Genomic DNA, 15,534 nt, shown 5'->3' with positions numbered 1-15,534 from the left:
ATTAATCCGCTGCTGTCAACTACAGACCAACTGTCAGTGACAGTGTAGGATAACAAAATTCATCGCCATGGCACGTCAACGTTGCTCCACTGTTACATCACATGACTATATGGTGGAAAGTTCCAGGACTTTGAATTGATGCTGTGGAATAAAGCTTTATAATACTGACCGATGTTACAGATGTTAGTGCCCAGAGCTGCAGGCACACACACTCACACAAACAGGATCTTTCCATAAGGAAACTGAGTTTATGATTACACAGTTGAGGGACAGACAAGCTCTGGTCCACTAGTATTTCATTTTCCACCGTCGAACATATCATTTAGTTTGAAAACCTGAGAGGATTTTACTTTTTTTTTCCTCACCATGCGCTCCAATGCCACATCCTCATACCTCCCCCTCACATCCTTTTAGACACATTTCTTCTCTTCTTTCTGCCTATTTCTTCTCTCTCTCTCTCTCTCTCTCTCTCTCTCTCTCTCTCTCTCTCTTCCTCCATCACTTTTTATTGTTCATTTTAGTAAATGTTCTTTTGACATTTTTACCCTTGAGGAAAATGTAAAAGAAAAAGAACCAGTATGAATCATTTTCATATCTTTATTTCTAGTTTCAATACAGTAAATTACCTATTATGAACAAATGAATCACATGTTTTCATATGAAATGATGATTGATGGTGAGTCACTAATGGTCACTTGACGATAGAAGATAATTGCAAAGACAATAGCTGTTTTCATTTTATCAGATTTTAGTGTTTTTGCTGGATTACTGTTAAAGGTCCAGTGTGTAAGATTTAGGTGAAAGGGAACTATTGGCAGATTTTTAATATAGAATAATTCTCATGATGTTTTCACCAGTTCGTTTCATCTAAATTGTATGAATTGTAGTTTTCTTTGCTCCAGAAAAGACCCTTTATATTTAAATACTTTATATTTACATCGAGGGGGTCCTCTGTACGGAGGCCGCCATGTTTTTTACATTAGTCCAGACTGGACAAACTAAACACCTTTTGAGTTTTTATGACAACTAAAGGCGGTCACAGTTTCTTTTTCACTTTTGGAAGGAGAGATGAGGTGAGGGGATTTCAACTGCAACATGCAATTTCAACACTAGATATCACAAAATTCTACACACTATACTATAACACAGTTCTTTACAATATACTTTTCATTTTTGTAAAGCCCTTCTGTAAATGTTCGGTTGAAAAAACAAAGGATGTGAAGCAACATGCTGTACATGTTGTACCTTTGGCTTTCGATCAGTCTGCTATTTTTAGTCAGATGTTTTTTTCCCCCGACCTCAAGCAGCTGTTTTCTTGTGTCACAAGTCACAAGTGACATAATGTCAAAATGAAAAAAAGCTTGAAGCCTATGTAGGCTGTATTGACACCACCCTGCAACAAGCAGCAGCCTCTTTGCAGCGGCATTAAGCTGGCAGTGTTTTAATGTGCTATTTTAAAGTCTGTAAGACAAATAAAATCAGAGAAACAGATCATAATTAACATATCAGGGACACAAAGATTAGTTTACTCAGTTATTGTGATGACCCCACTCACACAGGTTTCTCCGATTTTCCCAGTTTTACCAAGGATGGTGAAAGTGAGAATTCAATATATTGAGTCACCCAAATCAAGTTCTGTTATTTATAGATGATGAATCATTTACGAATTTGATTTGTTTGGAATATCCTGAGACCTTGTCATGATTGGTTCTCTGAATTGCTTGACCGTAAAGAAAATTAAAACATATCTTGCATTGTTTCTCTGTTTCAGAGCTGATGTCTCTGTGATGAACGGTGTAAAAGGGGACCACAAGTTGTCGAGAATGGAAACAACAGAAAAATAAAGATGTTCACAGTGCAAGCTCTGTGTAAAGTGTCAAACTAACATATGTGTGTGTGTCTGTGTGTGTTTGCATGTGCGTGCAGGTGTTAACCAGCCTTTCACAACCATCAAAGCTTATAAACCAAAATGCAGAATTCAATATTGAAAGTTAACAACTCTTAAGTGCAGTGGCCTACAACCTTTTTGGCTTGTGTGAAATAAACTATTGTTAACTTTAAATCTCTTGGCAGTTTTTAAAGTTGAATGAAATTAAAGTGTAAAACTTCCACAAAGTGAGGAATTTTGTCTCTCAGCTTGAAAATGGAAGTATTGTGTATTTCACAAGAGAAGAATAGTGAGATAAGCCAAGAAGTTTATATTTTTCCCTTCTCATCCCATACAGTGTTCAAAGCAAGGACAGCCTGAAGGGTCACAACCTCATGACTGGGATTAGCACTGATTTCCTGGCTGTAGATATGTAAAGGTTGTGTTTCAAAGACCTTTATATGTTTCTTTTTTCTTCCATATAAGGGAGAAGGCTATGAAAATCGCTCCTCTGTGTCATGCAGCCTATTTTTCCATCCTTAGTGACCTATTTGGCCAAGAGAATGTCTCCTTCCTGTCAGCAGTCAAGCCCCACTTTCACAGACAACTTCCTCAGTCTGTGAAAGACAAAAATGTAACAGTTAAACACTATTTTTAAAGAGACAACGTGAGTTTAGATATAAAGCAAAGTGCGATATGCTCTCCATATCATCGCATCGGTCTGCCTTTATATCTTATGCAGAATATGTGGATACAAAAAAAAAAACACTGCTGCAAAGCTGCAAGGTATCTGGGTTCACCAAGTGAAAACCACAGCCTCCCATCACACCATTTCCACAGGACGCTCTAACCTCATTGGGGTGACGTGGTTTTTGTTGCAGCAGGTACGGCATGCTTAGTATTTTTCCAATGCAGTAAAAGTTTGTCATTATTATTACTGTAATAGAATGTGAAGAAAAATGAATATGTGGGACTTTGTTTTCTCTCTTTGACTGATACGGCCATGACACACCATCTGTTATCTCTGCCTGTCCCCACCTCTTAAGGCCAACATAAGCAAAGTGTGGTCTAGAGTTAACTCTGCTGTGTTTTGTTTCCATCAACTCCCCATTCCTCAGTGGCTCTAAGAAGTGAGGGGGTGAAGCGAGGTGACATACGATAGATGTTTCCTCCCCGACCTGAAGATGTTGTAAAGATAGAGAGGAACAGTGGAAAGGCTGAGGCCTGTAACTCCATGGAGGTTGGGAGGTTTTTACAAAGGAGGCCTGAGTCACCCCTGGGTCCTGGCAGCAGCTCGTGGAAATGGTCGTTCTCTTTCAAACCCCCTGCTGTAGCCATAAAACCTAAATGTCGAGCTAGCACCTCATATAGGCAGAGCTGTTTTAGATTTCATGCAACCAGCATAACCATCGGTGCTTCATCTTGCAACACGTCTGTGTGATCAAACTGAACTTTGCCTGTTCAGCAGGAGTTTACAGTCCATATTTACACAGAGAGCTGCAGTGATCGGACAGATGCTTTTATTCTGTTTATGGACTACATGGAGGCATTTGGAAAACAATAGCTTGTTTGACTGTGCACTGCATCTGTCCCTCGGCTTATTAAGGGTGTGAGAGCTCAGATTGCTCTTTTTCTGGCTTGGAGACAACACAAGTGCCTGAAAGTCGAATGTAAATCATTTTTTTATTTACATGTTAAACCTGATTGGTGACAGTGAAGTTTGTTTTGCTTCGAGTGATGTTCATTCACATTGTACCTTGTAATGCAATCATTTTGATGAAACTATTTATGTAACTAGAATAGCACTCAGAAGAGCCCAATAGTATTATGAAACCTCATTCAAATTCACTAGATATGGATTTTTATTCAGATATCTGCACCAAATTGCACAAACTCATAAATCAGTCCCCTAAATATGCCAGATCCAGATTTCATCAAGATAAGTGAATGATTCTCTAAGAAAACAAAAGAAATGTTGAAAAATGCCCAAAAAAATGTTGAATAAAGTGAAAAAGAATAATTGCTGGATCCGCCCCCTAATCCAGATCCACATCAAAATTTATTGGGTTCTTTCCTGAGTTTTGGTCGTGATCCGTTCAGTAGTTATTGTGTAATCCTGCAATCTGACAAGCAAACACACTCTAATGAAAACATAATAATTATTAACTTAACTGCGAGGGAAGACTTTTAGCATCATTTAGCAAACTTACAGGTCTCTGACACCCCTCCCTCTGTTAATACCTTTTATCTACAGTCCCTATCATGTATACACTGTAAACAACAATTTCATAAATTATTCCCAACTTTATTGATTTAGCATTCGGTGTCACAATAAAGACTTTCTTTTTTATTATATCAGATTGTTGTTTGTCTTGTGGCCTCATTTCAAACAGTGCAACAGTGTAAACTCAGCAGATGCCATGAAGGACAGGGTGTAGAAGCATTCCAGCAGAAAACCTCCCACAGACACTGCAGCATGTCAGACGTCAGCACAGACTTCACACAGAAGAGAAAAGCTCTCTGAAGCCAGATATGTGACAGAAGCAGCAACAGCAACAGCATCCATTTTTTATAAAAGTATAAAATTAACTCATATGCACAATAATACCAAACATCTAAACTGTGTTGCTGTCTAACCTTCATTCATCAAAGTGTGAGAATCGATAAATATGATTCTGTGTTCAAAACATTTAAAAAGTAATGGATCCAGGCTTGTAGAAATTGGATTGAATCGATGGATTGTCAATCAGACAATATGACCACAATGGATTAAGCTGTAAAAAAAAAAGAAAGGAGACAAGATGAAGGAAAGAAAGAGTCGATTTTAACGGTCTTTAAATTGAGCAAACATAAAGGCTAGCTCACGCTTTATGATGACTCTGGCCAGTGCTTCACTGGAGCCGATGTGGTTGGTTGCCCCACATTTGTATGTTCCGCTGTCGCTCAGTTTAACGTGAGCCACCAGCAGCTTTCCATCCTTTGTGGTTACTGCTCCTGGGGGAAGGCTGGCCCGGCCCTCCCGGCTCCACACGAACTGCATGGGGTGAGAGCCGTGGGCGAGGCACTGCAGGCGCAGGGAGTCCCCCGGCCGAAGTCTCACCTGGTCGGGCAGGCAGGTGGCATATGGAGGAGCTGTGTGAAGGAGAAGACACCTTTTCTTAACCTGAGCAGGGACAAAGAATGTGGATCTACACTATCTGTTATACTCTGCTTCTTCCACTCACTGTCCACCTCCATCTGCGTGTACGCCTCACTGTAGCCATGGATGTTGGTCGCGTTGCAGATGTATTGTCCTGAGTCTTGTCGCCCCACACTGGTCAGTGTCAAAACACCACCGACCATTGTGTGTTTCCATGGCAACGGAGCTCGCAGCTTGGACCAGGTGATGATAGGAGGAGGGGAACCTGGGAGGAGGAAGAGAAAACAAAAGTGAGGGGAGAAATGAGAAGTGAGAGCAGAACTGTTACTGAAATATATTTGAGCACAACAACATCTTACCACTGGCCTGACACTCCATTGTGACTGTATGTCCCTCCACCACCGTCATCTCTTTAGTGCTCACTGTGGCCACTGGTGCTCCCGGCCCCCCCTCAACAATGACTTCAACTTTGACCTCTGTCACCCCTTCATTGTTCTCAGCCTGGCAGATATAAACTCCTGAGTCCTCTGGACGCACCGCAGCCCACTGAGGAATGAGATTGCAAGTATTGTTTTATATCTATTCAACTAAAATGAGGAAATTAATTCAAGTTATTCTTATGCAGATGTTCGGAATTCACCTGTATGGTGTTGACATCGTTTGTTTCCGTGGTAACCAGCTGCAGAGTGGAGCCTTGGCGTATCCACTTCAGCTTGGGGAGTGGTCTGCCTGTGGCACGACACCCAATTGACACAGGGTCACCAATCCTGACATGCAGGGGCCCCGCGGGTGTCAGCCGCACTTTAGGAGCATCTGAGAAAGAGAGAGGACACAGCGATACGATAACATTCATCCTTCAATTTTTAAATAGACATCATGATCTTTTAAGTTTATATGGCAAATTGTTGGGAAACTGTTATTATTATTGTTTTTATTTTTATTATCATATACTCATCTAGTTATGGAGCAACATTATCATTCATTAGGGGTCACTTTTCAGGTCACTTGCCAAATTTTGGTTCTGTATTTCTTCTCTTTTAGCTCTTTTTTGGTCTCAACCAACTCTTCGGGGAAGAAGCTGAGTCTTTAGTTGCTAAATATTGAAGTCTAACTGTGTCTACCTGCAGTACTTCAAAATAATATGTGATGCACTCACACACAAGTGTTATGTTTGGGGCTTCAGCATTGATAGTAACACTCCAAAGTAAACTCTCATCTGAAATCAATTAATCAGTTTCCCATTGTAGACATGGGTACTGCACACTATTTTCATAAAGTACTTTGTATGTTGCCTCAGTCACGGCTCTACTTTCATAACATCAGCATAATTAATGTCAAATATAATACCATCTATTTTGAACTTTTTGATAGTATATATAATAGTATAGTATGCAATATCTATTCATGGGCCCCAGAGTTGCTCACACACAATCAGTCGTGGAGAAAGTGTGAAGACAGGCTTACATTTGACGTTCAGCACAGCTGTGGTGGTGCCGCGGCCTGCAGAGTTGGCTGCCACACAGCGGTACTGGCCCTGGTTTCCGGCTCGGGCGTTAGCAATAGTCAGCACAGAGGAATCAGGACCAACCTTAGCATTGTCTGTAGGGAAAAAAATCACTTTACTTTGTACTTCCAACATTTTAAATTAGAGCAGAAGGATTTCAAATAAGCCAATCAATCTTGCAGTACATGTATAGGTACTGGGGGAAGGTGTGTGTGTATTTGTGTAGACACCATGTGCATTTGTATGTACTTTACATGTGTTTCTGTGAGTGGATATGTATTTGCATGTGTATATGTATGCAAATGTGTACTCTGGTCAGTTGTACTGCTGCATGTGTATATGTATGCAAATGTGTACTCTGGTCAGTTGTACTGCTGCATCTGCAATTCATGTTATGGTCTAATTCTAATGTTTTCTGTTTGTTGTCTTTAAAGGCTCCTCTACAGGCATCAAGGGTTTAGCAGTTGCTATAAATTCTGTGATGCATTGCATTGGATTATTACTGTGCATTTCTCTATTTATTATATCGGACCCTATCACATAAACATTCAAATTTGATTACTGCCCCTGACCTGGCAATGCTTGGTTATTGGCTCTCCTCCACTCCAGTTGGACTGGCTGTGCACCGCTCCCAACTTGGCACCTAAAGCTGACAGACTCCCCCTGGCGCACTGTGGCAACCCGGGGCTCCACTGAGACGACAGGAGCCTGGCCAGCCACTGCACAGAGAGAGGAGAGCTGGTGATACCACACATACGCACACACATGTTCTATGAACCTTTAGTCAGGTCTGGGATAAAAGCGTGTAAACAAACAGCAACCCAAAGCAAACAGTCTGAGCAAATACACTGATTGAACAGAAGTTATTTGATGGCAAAGGAAAAAGGAAAAGTACAAATGAAATTTGTAAATTTCTCTTCAGAAAGTGTCACGTGTGTGGTATGTATTATGAATAATCATTAACATCATTAACGTTAGTATAGTCAGTGTATACAAAATTGTCCCTGTGTAGATTATTCTACTGATATGTCGGGAATCAGAGTTTTCAAACTTTCTTATGGAGCCATAAAATAAAAGAAAGTCGTTCCAGAAATGATTCTGCTTAAATCCACAAAAAGACAGACAGACAAAGAAAGGACTTTTTTAAGTAGAAAATGATTCTTATAAAATCTATTGACAGCAACATTTGTGGATTATCCAGATTAATATCACATATTGGTTTAGTTGCTGTTCGACCCTTTAAAGTACAAAAAGAATCCACTGCACATCTCTACAGGCATCACGCAACAGAGAGGCTACAACAATGAAAGACAAACCTGCTAAATCCACAATATTGCAGTCGATGTTTCTTTGCTGTTTTTAAATCAAATCAGATTCGTACCTGAACATAACAGTGAGCAGAGGATCAGAGCCCCAGGTGATAAATCCATGGTGAACAGAGAACAACCTCACTTTCTCCCCACAGTTAATCCCCTCTCTCTGTCTCTCCGTCTCTTTCTCTGTCTCTTTTTCATACAATCACTTTCAACCTTTAACCCCTGGCTTACCATTTACCCCTCTCCTATTCAAACACTGTAAGCTTCAGTCGCTTATGAAGCATTTCATTCCAATGTTGTTTTTCTTATTTTTTTAATTAGTTAATATTTGCTTGCTCACAAAAGTTATCTTTTGGGCCTGAATGATGTCAAGTGAGTCAATTCTAATAAATAGCTCATGTCACCGACATTACATGTGCAGACATTGTAGGATATGTTCTGTTGAAAAGAGCCAAAGCTGGACTTAAGGATTTCATTTATTTTACTTGTGATTAACTACAGTACACAGGGATGTGGATTTAACTTTGTCATTCTGCTTTCCAAGAAAATGATTTAGCTACGTGCGTGTGTGTTGACCTATGAACGTAGCCTTACAGCGGCTGATCAATCAGACCCTCAGACTTTTCGCTTTGAGGCATAAAAATAAAGAGAAATAAACCTACGATATCAAAAGCTACTACTAAACTTCCAGATCAACAAAACTGTGAAATGTCACAAAAAAATCCAAATGGTTTTTGAGTTCTGCTTCAGAAACAATATGATTAAAGACCTACTAATGGACTATATCTCCTATATTATATTCTGAATCATGAGATAAATACACACACAAATGAACAAGTATCCTTCATGCACACTCACACAGAGCTGTTAGTTAACACCAGCTCTTAAGGAGTCACTAAACACCCTTTGAAAAATGAAGACTCGTTTTAGGGGTTTTTAATGTGCACAGTTGTGCAAATTGTCTGGCAATTAGAATGTGGTTCCAGAGATCGTTTCATTCATAATCCTATAACAAGTGCAATGACCGCCTCCTCACACACACACACACACACACACACATGCAAACACAAGAGTCTTGCAGCAATGACATCTGACCAACTAATGTGGCAGATTAACCAGATCACTCTAAGCCTGCAAAAAAGCACACAGACACACACACAGATACACACACACACACACACACACACACAGATACACACACACACAGACACACACACACAGATACACACACACACAAATCAGAACAAGGTATATATTTATATTCATATATACATGAATATAAATATATATGCAAAAGTATGTATGTGAACATAAAACACAACAACAATGACGATGAAATGGAGAAATAGTGCAATGATGCAGAGTGCCGGTTTCGTTTTAAAATACTCCATTATGAGACAATGGATATGTGCTGTACATTGTCGCATACAAGTATTTTCCAAATTGGGTTCTGGTGAGGGTAGATTTCCGTCTGATGCAGATTGATTTCCTATTTTTTATTTTAAGATTAATTAAAGGACATTAGTTCAGATATGACTTCACATCAGCTCAGCTTGTGTGTGATCAACCAATGAAGCTAAATGTCCTCACACAGATGGAACAGTCCACTTGCTCGCAACAAAAAACGGTCTGCGGTCTGTTCTTCATGTTGCCATGTCAACAAGGACCTCCAGTCACGTCTCCAGTGTACACATGAGCACACACAAGTTGATTCAGACGAGTGTTTGAAAGAAGGTGTGTTTCCTGTAGCTACCAGGCAGTAAACCTTTGGATCAGTATGTCCTCATAATCCATACTATGGACTAAACCTGTGTCTGGAGGATTATTATAAACAAAGATAAAGAAGTATTTATATATATATACATATATATATATATAAACATATGTATGTGTCTATGGTTGGGTGTATGTATGTAGAGAAGACAGAGGTATTTAAAAGACAGCTGTGACATGGGAGGCAGTAGCTCAGTCCATAGAGACTTGGCTTGGGAACCGGAGGGTGGCCGGTTTAAGTCCAGCATGGATGGAAGTTGGAGAGGTGCCAGTTCACCTCTTGGGCACTGCCGAGGTGCCCTTGAGCAAGGCACCGAACCCCCCAATTGCTCCCCGGGCGCCTTCATGGCTGCCCACTGTTCCGTGTGTGGTCGGTGTGTGGATTGTGTTCCGTGTGTTCCGTGTGTGCTGTGTCCACACTGATGGGTTGAATACAGAGGTCTAATTTCCCCATGTTTGCATGTTGCATGCTGTGAGTGGGATCTTATTCTTAAATCTTAAACATGGACATGTTTATTCTAACACAGGTGTGATGCTGCCCTCTTGCGTTCAGCTTCAGACTTGAGTTGGTGGTATTTACGTCTGACCGTATGACGTCATGCCCCGTGGCCTGACGGGAGTTGCAGTCAGAATGGATTCACTACTTCCTGCTTTGACGAAGAAGACCAGGACGTTTCGACTGGTCCCTAAAAAGTAGTTTTCCTGTGGAACGTCAGCTTCCTGAAGAGACAGAAGCGAGCACACACTCAGAGTGAGTTTGTCTCTGAAGGAGTTCACTTGTTCACTCAGCACACGGGACCTGAGCTCATTTCAAACCAGGAACAGCGAAGTTTAGTCAAAGGAACAAAGGTGAGCTCAACTCTTCTTCTCATGGAGGGACATGGAAAACGACTCAACACTCCCTGTTATTATGAATCGTGTAAAACTGTGGGAAGTGTGATCGTGTTTCGTCTAAAGCAGTGAAACTGTCAACACGCAGCCAGGATTGATTCACCTGTACATGACTCGTGTGACTTCACACCCTGATACTAACTCACACTGATGGGTGCAATACACTGGTGTCTGGTTCGAGTAACGAGCTCTTTGTTCGATCAGCCGATATTCTCATACTTCTTGTTCACTTCCTTTTCTTTTCCTCATTGTCATTTATTTATTTAACTTTAGTATTGATCGAGTTTTTGAGGATACAACAAAAAAACAACAAAATAATGTTAGATTATCATCATCCAGGGTGATTAAGATAAATGCATGACAATAATAAAAATATGTAATGATAAAACAGAAACAAACACAAAACAGCGATGGTTGCAAGTGTCTATTCTGAGGAGGATCTATATAAGAATGCTTTGTTTATTGATGATATATTTTTTCTTACTCTGAGCTGATAGGCCAAAGGTGTCATATTATATATATATATATATATATATATACATATATATATATATATCTTGCTTATATATTTTAAAACCACTGTGAAATAGTCAGGGTTCAGAGACCTGATTTTCATTTTATTTACTAAACTTTTCTCCATCTCATGAAAACTGAGGTCAGTTTCAGCCTCTGAACGTATAATAATCAATAATAAATATCAAGCAATTTTCATATGTAAATGAGAATATGTCATGAGGAGAACTGGTCAGCAATTGAAATCAGCAAACTAGGAAGGATGTTTTTGACTAGAATATGTTTTTTATCAAATAAACTTTAAAAAGGTTGGTTAAACAGTCACTTTCTCATGAACTGACTCGCTGCTGTAGTCAGGATGAATTCTTGCACTGAACACTTTCCCTCTGTCCTTGAAAGTTTAGGGTTGATGCAACTATTTAGACTGAATTGGCTCTTTCTGTCCCAGACAATGTTGCCTTGAGATAACAGATTTTTAGGCTGGGAATGGTAGCCTGGAGGACACAACAACTCTCATGATGCCATCAAGTTCAGACAGAGCACACACTCCTGCCCCTACGCCACCACAATCGTGTCGTCTGTACACCCGCGAAAATGCTTTTACTGGAATGTAACATTACTGAAAACTGCGGACAGTGAAAAGACTGACAAGATTTTATTTACACATCCATGTGTGTGCCCACCATTCTGTTCTCTTTTCCTCCGAACTTCCTGATAAACATTTCTTTCCTTTTCTCCCTCAGATGTCCATGATGGAGCGTGGGGTCATCCGGCCAATTACGGCAGTGGCGTGGACCTCCAACACCAGCACCTGCCCCAAAGACTTCATCATGGTACAAGCAGAGATCTAGAATAAAGGCTTATAGAGAGGGCCATACACAATACCTCTCTGGAGTGTTAGACCATTTAGGTATAGCTTCCAAATAAATATGAGTAGTGTGAGAATCTTTTATTCCTTGACTGATAAAATTATGTTAAAATGTTATGTCAACAATGTCAGATACTGAGAAAATGGTGCAACAGTTGACATAAAATTGTACCAGACGTAGCTGCACACTTCATGTAGGTCAGTTTGTGTTTTGATGAACTGTAAACCTGACCTTCAGAAACACGCTGGTTGTTTAAACGTTCCTTCAACTGACTGTAAACTTCCTCTTCAAAACATCCTGACAGAAAACCAGGATGTTCTGCAGCTGCTCAATGTAAATGTCTCATCATGTTATTTGAATGAACAACATCAACAATCTATTATATAATAACTGTTTTCTGAATGGCACCCATTGGTGCAGGGTTTGTTTTTCTCTTGTCTTCAAGTGGACATGTGTGTTTCTGAATCGCTGCTTGCTTCTGATAAACAGGTATATACTTAGGCCTCGTTCCGTTGACTCTTCTCTCTCTCTGTCCATCTGCAGATCAGCATCACAGAAGACGGATCAGCGGCGAACTTCACACGCAGCTTTGCGATAAAGTCTGGATATTACCTCTGTTACAGCAAGGTAACAGTTCATCAGATTAAAGAGACACTTTTCATAACCATTTTATTTCTGTCTTGTATGTATGTTTTCTTTTGTTCTCTGCACTCGTCCCTCCTGTGGTGCACACATGGACTGAGTCTCTCTCTTTTTATAGGACTTGAATGGTGGTATGGTGATTTCTGACATTCGGCTTCTCTCAGACAAAGACTCGATTCCCCATGGTTACTGCTTTATCGCAGAGCACCTTGAAGCAAGTGAGCATGCACGCACACACACACACACACACACACACACATTTCTATATTTATTGCAGATTTTATGATTATGTGTCTTATTTACTTTTTGGATTTTTTTATGTTCTCTCGTTAGCAGTTTTAATATGTGCACTGAAAACATGGAAAATTCACGGCATTGGCGTACTGATGGGTGCACAAAATTAAATAAAAACAAAAATAATACAAATAACTCAGGGTGAAAAGAGGTGTCATACATTTAGAAGACTGCAAAGAAGATGTGAACTTGTAAAGACACGTTTAAAGAGATTTTGGTGAAAAGGGCCAAAGCCGGTGTGGCTGTAAACAAAAACACATGATGATTTCCACAGCAGAATTTATACGTCATGTCCCGCCTCCTGCGTGCTCTACCCAGACGCCAGCGTTCGCCTGAATGTTCTGGACATTTTCCAGAGTTAATGTCTGAAAAGGTTTTTCTCTGTTTGTGTGTCAGAGGCCTGTGTCTCTAAGAAGAAGCGGGTGTGTGCGCGTGTCGTCCCAGTCGGCAGCGTTGACACAGCTGTGCTGGACATCAAACTGACAGCCAAAAGCAAAATGATGTTGCAGCACTACACATACGTGGGGTTGGTAGCACACACACTCCAACATTTGACTTGCACAGGTTGTGTCGATGCATTTCTTAAATCCCATCAACAGAGATGAGCTATTCTCTTTTGTACTGTACGTTTATCAGTGTATCATTCCATGTGTCCTCACCACAGAGAAATCAATGGTTACGTGTTGTGGTGCAAAAAGGGACCGTTTTCTAACCCCATGCCTCAAGCCAAACCCCGAAGCGTGAGCTTGGACATCCGCAGAATCTCACTGGATCAGCAGTTTCCTCCTCTGCCCCTCAGACCCAGGTATAACACTTTTTATAAGACATGACTAGATAAGATAACAAGTCAGAGGGATTTGAAAAATCATCATTTGACTGTGTATCTCGAAAATCTTTTAAAAAATAAAAGTGCATGAATGATTATTTTATTCTTGTAATATCTTTGTATTTGTTTCCACAGCAACCCCCCTCCACAGCCGTATGGTAAAATTAGTCAGAGACGCCGCAGCCTTCAAATCAAGGACAACTTGGACAAACCTGCTGACAGCAGCATCCAGGGAATTACAGGTACTCAATACTGTTATGGATGTGTCACAGTTTGTCACTGGAGGCAGCCCACTCACACTCTACTGTAACCCCCCCCCACTCTCTGCAGCTCTCGATGGAGTTCCCTTCAGTCTGCACCCAAAGTTTGATGCCCAGGCGAACGGGACGGTGGGTTTGATATTGATGGATTCCATTTAAAAACACAGCAGTGTTTTTGTTGTGGTCCCTAAACATGTGCTGACATCTCTCTCTCATAGGCTCTTCAGCTGAACTCTCAAATAAACAACATTCGTATAAAGTCCCTCCAAGACATTGAAAATGAGGTAGGCTCACATGTGACACTTGATATCAGCCAGATTGTTGAGAACATATTGTTCATATTGTTTAACCTGAGAAGTGATGCTTAAACTTTTGGATGAATGTACTCACTGTGGTATTTCTTTAGTATAACTACACATTTGCTGTGGAGGAATTTGCTGCCAAGAGGACCAGACCATCTCTGCCAGCAGGAGGCGTCACATCAGCTCAGTGATCTTTGCACTAGTCAATATCAGGGTTTCATGCTTTACTCTGTCGATGAAGGATGATCAAACCTGCATTTACGTTAGTAATATAAAGCTTTAAAGGTCATAATTTATCATAACGGAGCTGTTGAAGGGTTATTAAAGGTCACTACTATTCTCAATGACACTGATAGTCATTTGATGATTTTAGATTTCTGTTTTTTTTTTTTTGACAAGATTTTGTCAAATCTTTAAACATTCCAAGTTTCTCTCTGCCAAAGGAAACGCCTGTTTGAATGCATGTAATCATAACGTCTGAACACATGTTCAACTGTTTACTTTTTGTAAGAATGCAGCCTTCATGGATGTTAGGGAGTTTAGTATGTAATGAATCTATGGACCTGTATAGTATCTGCTGTGTATCTGCTCCTCGTCTGCAGCATCAAGCCCATCTTCACTTTTACTAATGTCATTTTTGAAAATTGAGAATTATTGTGTGTTAAAAATTAAGAATGCACTTGCCATTTATTTAAGATGTGTTCTCCTGCTCTGTTGTTAATGATGCATGTGACGCATCTCGGAATATTTTCAATTCTGAAGTATTTCCTGATGTGGAGCTGTAATACTATGTCAGTGCTTTGTGGAAGAGTTGCTGCATCTGATTATCTGCAGATAGACTAACATATCTAAATGTAGGATGGAGTGGATTTCTTGTATGAGGAGTAGCCCATTATTAGGTTTGTTGTATTCCAAAAAATATGCTATTTTAAGGTGAAAGGAGGAAGGTTATATATGTTGCGCTTTGTGTTTGTCATACTCAAACAAGATAGGTGGAGAAAAGGGGAGAGAATCATTTTTATAAATTTGGGCGGGAATAAGGGACAAATATTTGTATATGTCCTTGTACAATATATAATATATAATTTTTTTAGTTTTTACTATGGTGTTGTAAAGATTTATTGCATGGGGAAAAAATAAAAACCTATGAAACCCTACTTCAGGTGTGTTTACTTTACTTTAGCTTTTTATTAAGGAACAAACTTTTCAGCATCCAGGCAAATTTCATGAAGTAAGACTATGAGAAACTCAGAAACGGCTTGAGAAAGTGGATTGATGACAAGCAGTAGGCAAAGAGAGGATGAAACAATACAATACAGGTAGAAATATATATTATCG

General features: G+C 40.0%; 2 protein-coding genes across 2 annotated transcripts; one reads left to right on the top strand and one right to left on the bottom strand.

The window, feature by feature from the left end:
• Positions 1-4,151: 4,151 nt before the first annotated feature.
• LOC109627252 (basement membrane-specific heparan sulfate proteoglycan core protein-like) lies at positions 4,152-8,042 on the bottom strand. The gene is made up of 8 exons (XM_020083722.2): positions 7,892-8,042; positions 7,083-7,229; positions 6,471-6,605; positions 5,647-5,819; positions 5,366-5,552; positions 5,092-5,271; positions 4,733-4,999; positions 4,152-4,641 (listed from the first exon to the last, which is right to left on the bottom strand). The coding sequence occupies exons 1-8, from the start codon at positions 7,938-7,940 to the stop codon at positions 4,637-4,639; spliced, it is 1,143 nt and encodes a 380-aa protein (XP_019939281.1). The 5' UTR covers positions 7,941-8,042; the 3' UTR covers positions 4,152-4,636.
• A 2,179-nt stretch (positions 8,043-10,221) lies between these two features.
• Positions 10,222-15,353, top strand: mvb12a (multivesicular body subunit 12A). Its single transcript, XM_020083703.2, has 10 exons — positions 10,222-10,448; positions 11,747-11,836; positions 12,416-12,499; positions 12,633-12,732; positions 13,205-13,334; positions 13,473-13,613; positions 13,770-13,876; positions 13,965-14,023; positions 14,113-14,178; positions 14,301-15,353. The coding sequence occupies exons 2-10, from the start codon at positions 11,747-11,749 to the stop codon at positions 14,385-14,387; spliced, it is 864 nt and encodes a 287-aa protein (XP_019939262.2). The 5' UTR covers positions 10,222-10,448; the 3' UTR covers positions 14,388-15,353.
• The last annotated feature ends 181 nt before the right edge of the window (positions 15,354-15,534 follow it).

This window comes from Paralichthys olivaceus, chromosome 8 (genome assembly GCF_024713975.1).
Source record: "Paralichthys olivaceus isolate ysfri-2021 chromosome 8, ASM2471397v2, whole genome shotgun sequence".
NCBI classification, from domain to species: domain Eukaryota; kingdom Metazoa; phylum Chordata; class Actinopteri; order Pleuronectiformes; family Paralichthyidae; genus Paralichthys; species Paralichthys olivaceus.
Note: the sequence above shows the minus strand (reverse complement) of the source record. Positions and strands in the feature narration are given on the sequence as shown.

Bases quoted from the DNA above. Each gene is read 5' to 3' on its own strand.
- mvb12a (XM_020083703.2), top strand. From the start codon at position 11,747: ATGTCCATGATGGAGCGTGGGGTCATCCGGCCAATTACGGCAGTGGCG. The intron at 12,733-13,204 runs GTGAGCATGCAC...TTTGTGTGTCAG, and splicing joins CGCAGAGCACCTTGAAGCAA to AGGCCTGTGTCTCTAAGAAG. The intron at 13,614-13,769 runs GTATAACACTTT...TTGTTTCCACAG, and splicing joins CCTCTGCCCCTCAGACCCAG to CAACCCCCCTCCACAGCCGT.
- LOC109627252 (XM_020083722.2), bottom strand. From the start codon at position 7,940: ATGGATTTATCACCTGGGGCTCTGATCCTCTGCTCACTGTTATGTTCA. The intron at 7,230-7,891 runs GTACGAATCTGA...CTCTCTGTGCAG, and splicing joins CTGCTCACTGTTATGTTCAG to TGGCTGGCCAGGCTCCTGTC. The intron at 5,272-5,365 runs GTAAGATGTTGT...TCCTCCTCCCAG, and splicing joins AATGGAGTGTCAGGCCAGTG to GTTCCCCTCCTCCTATCATC.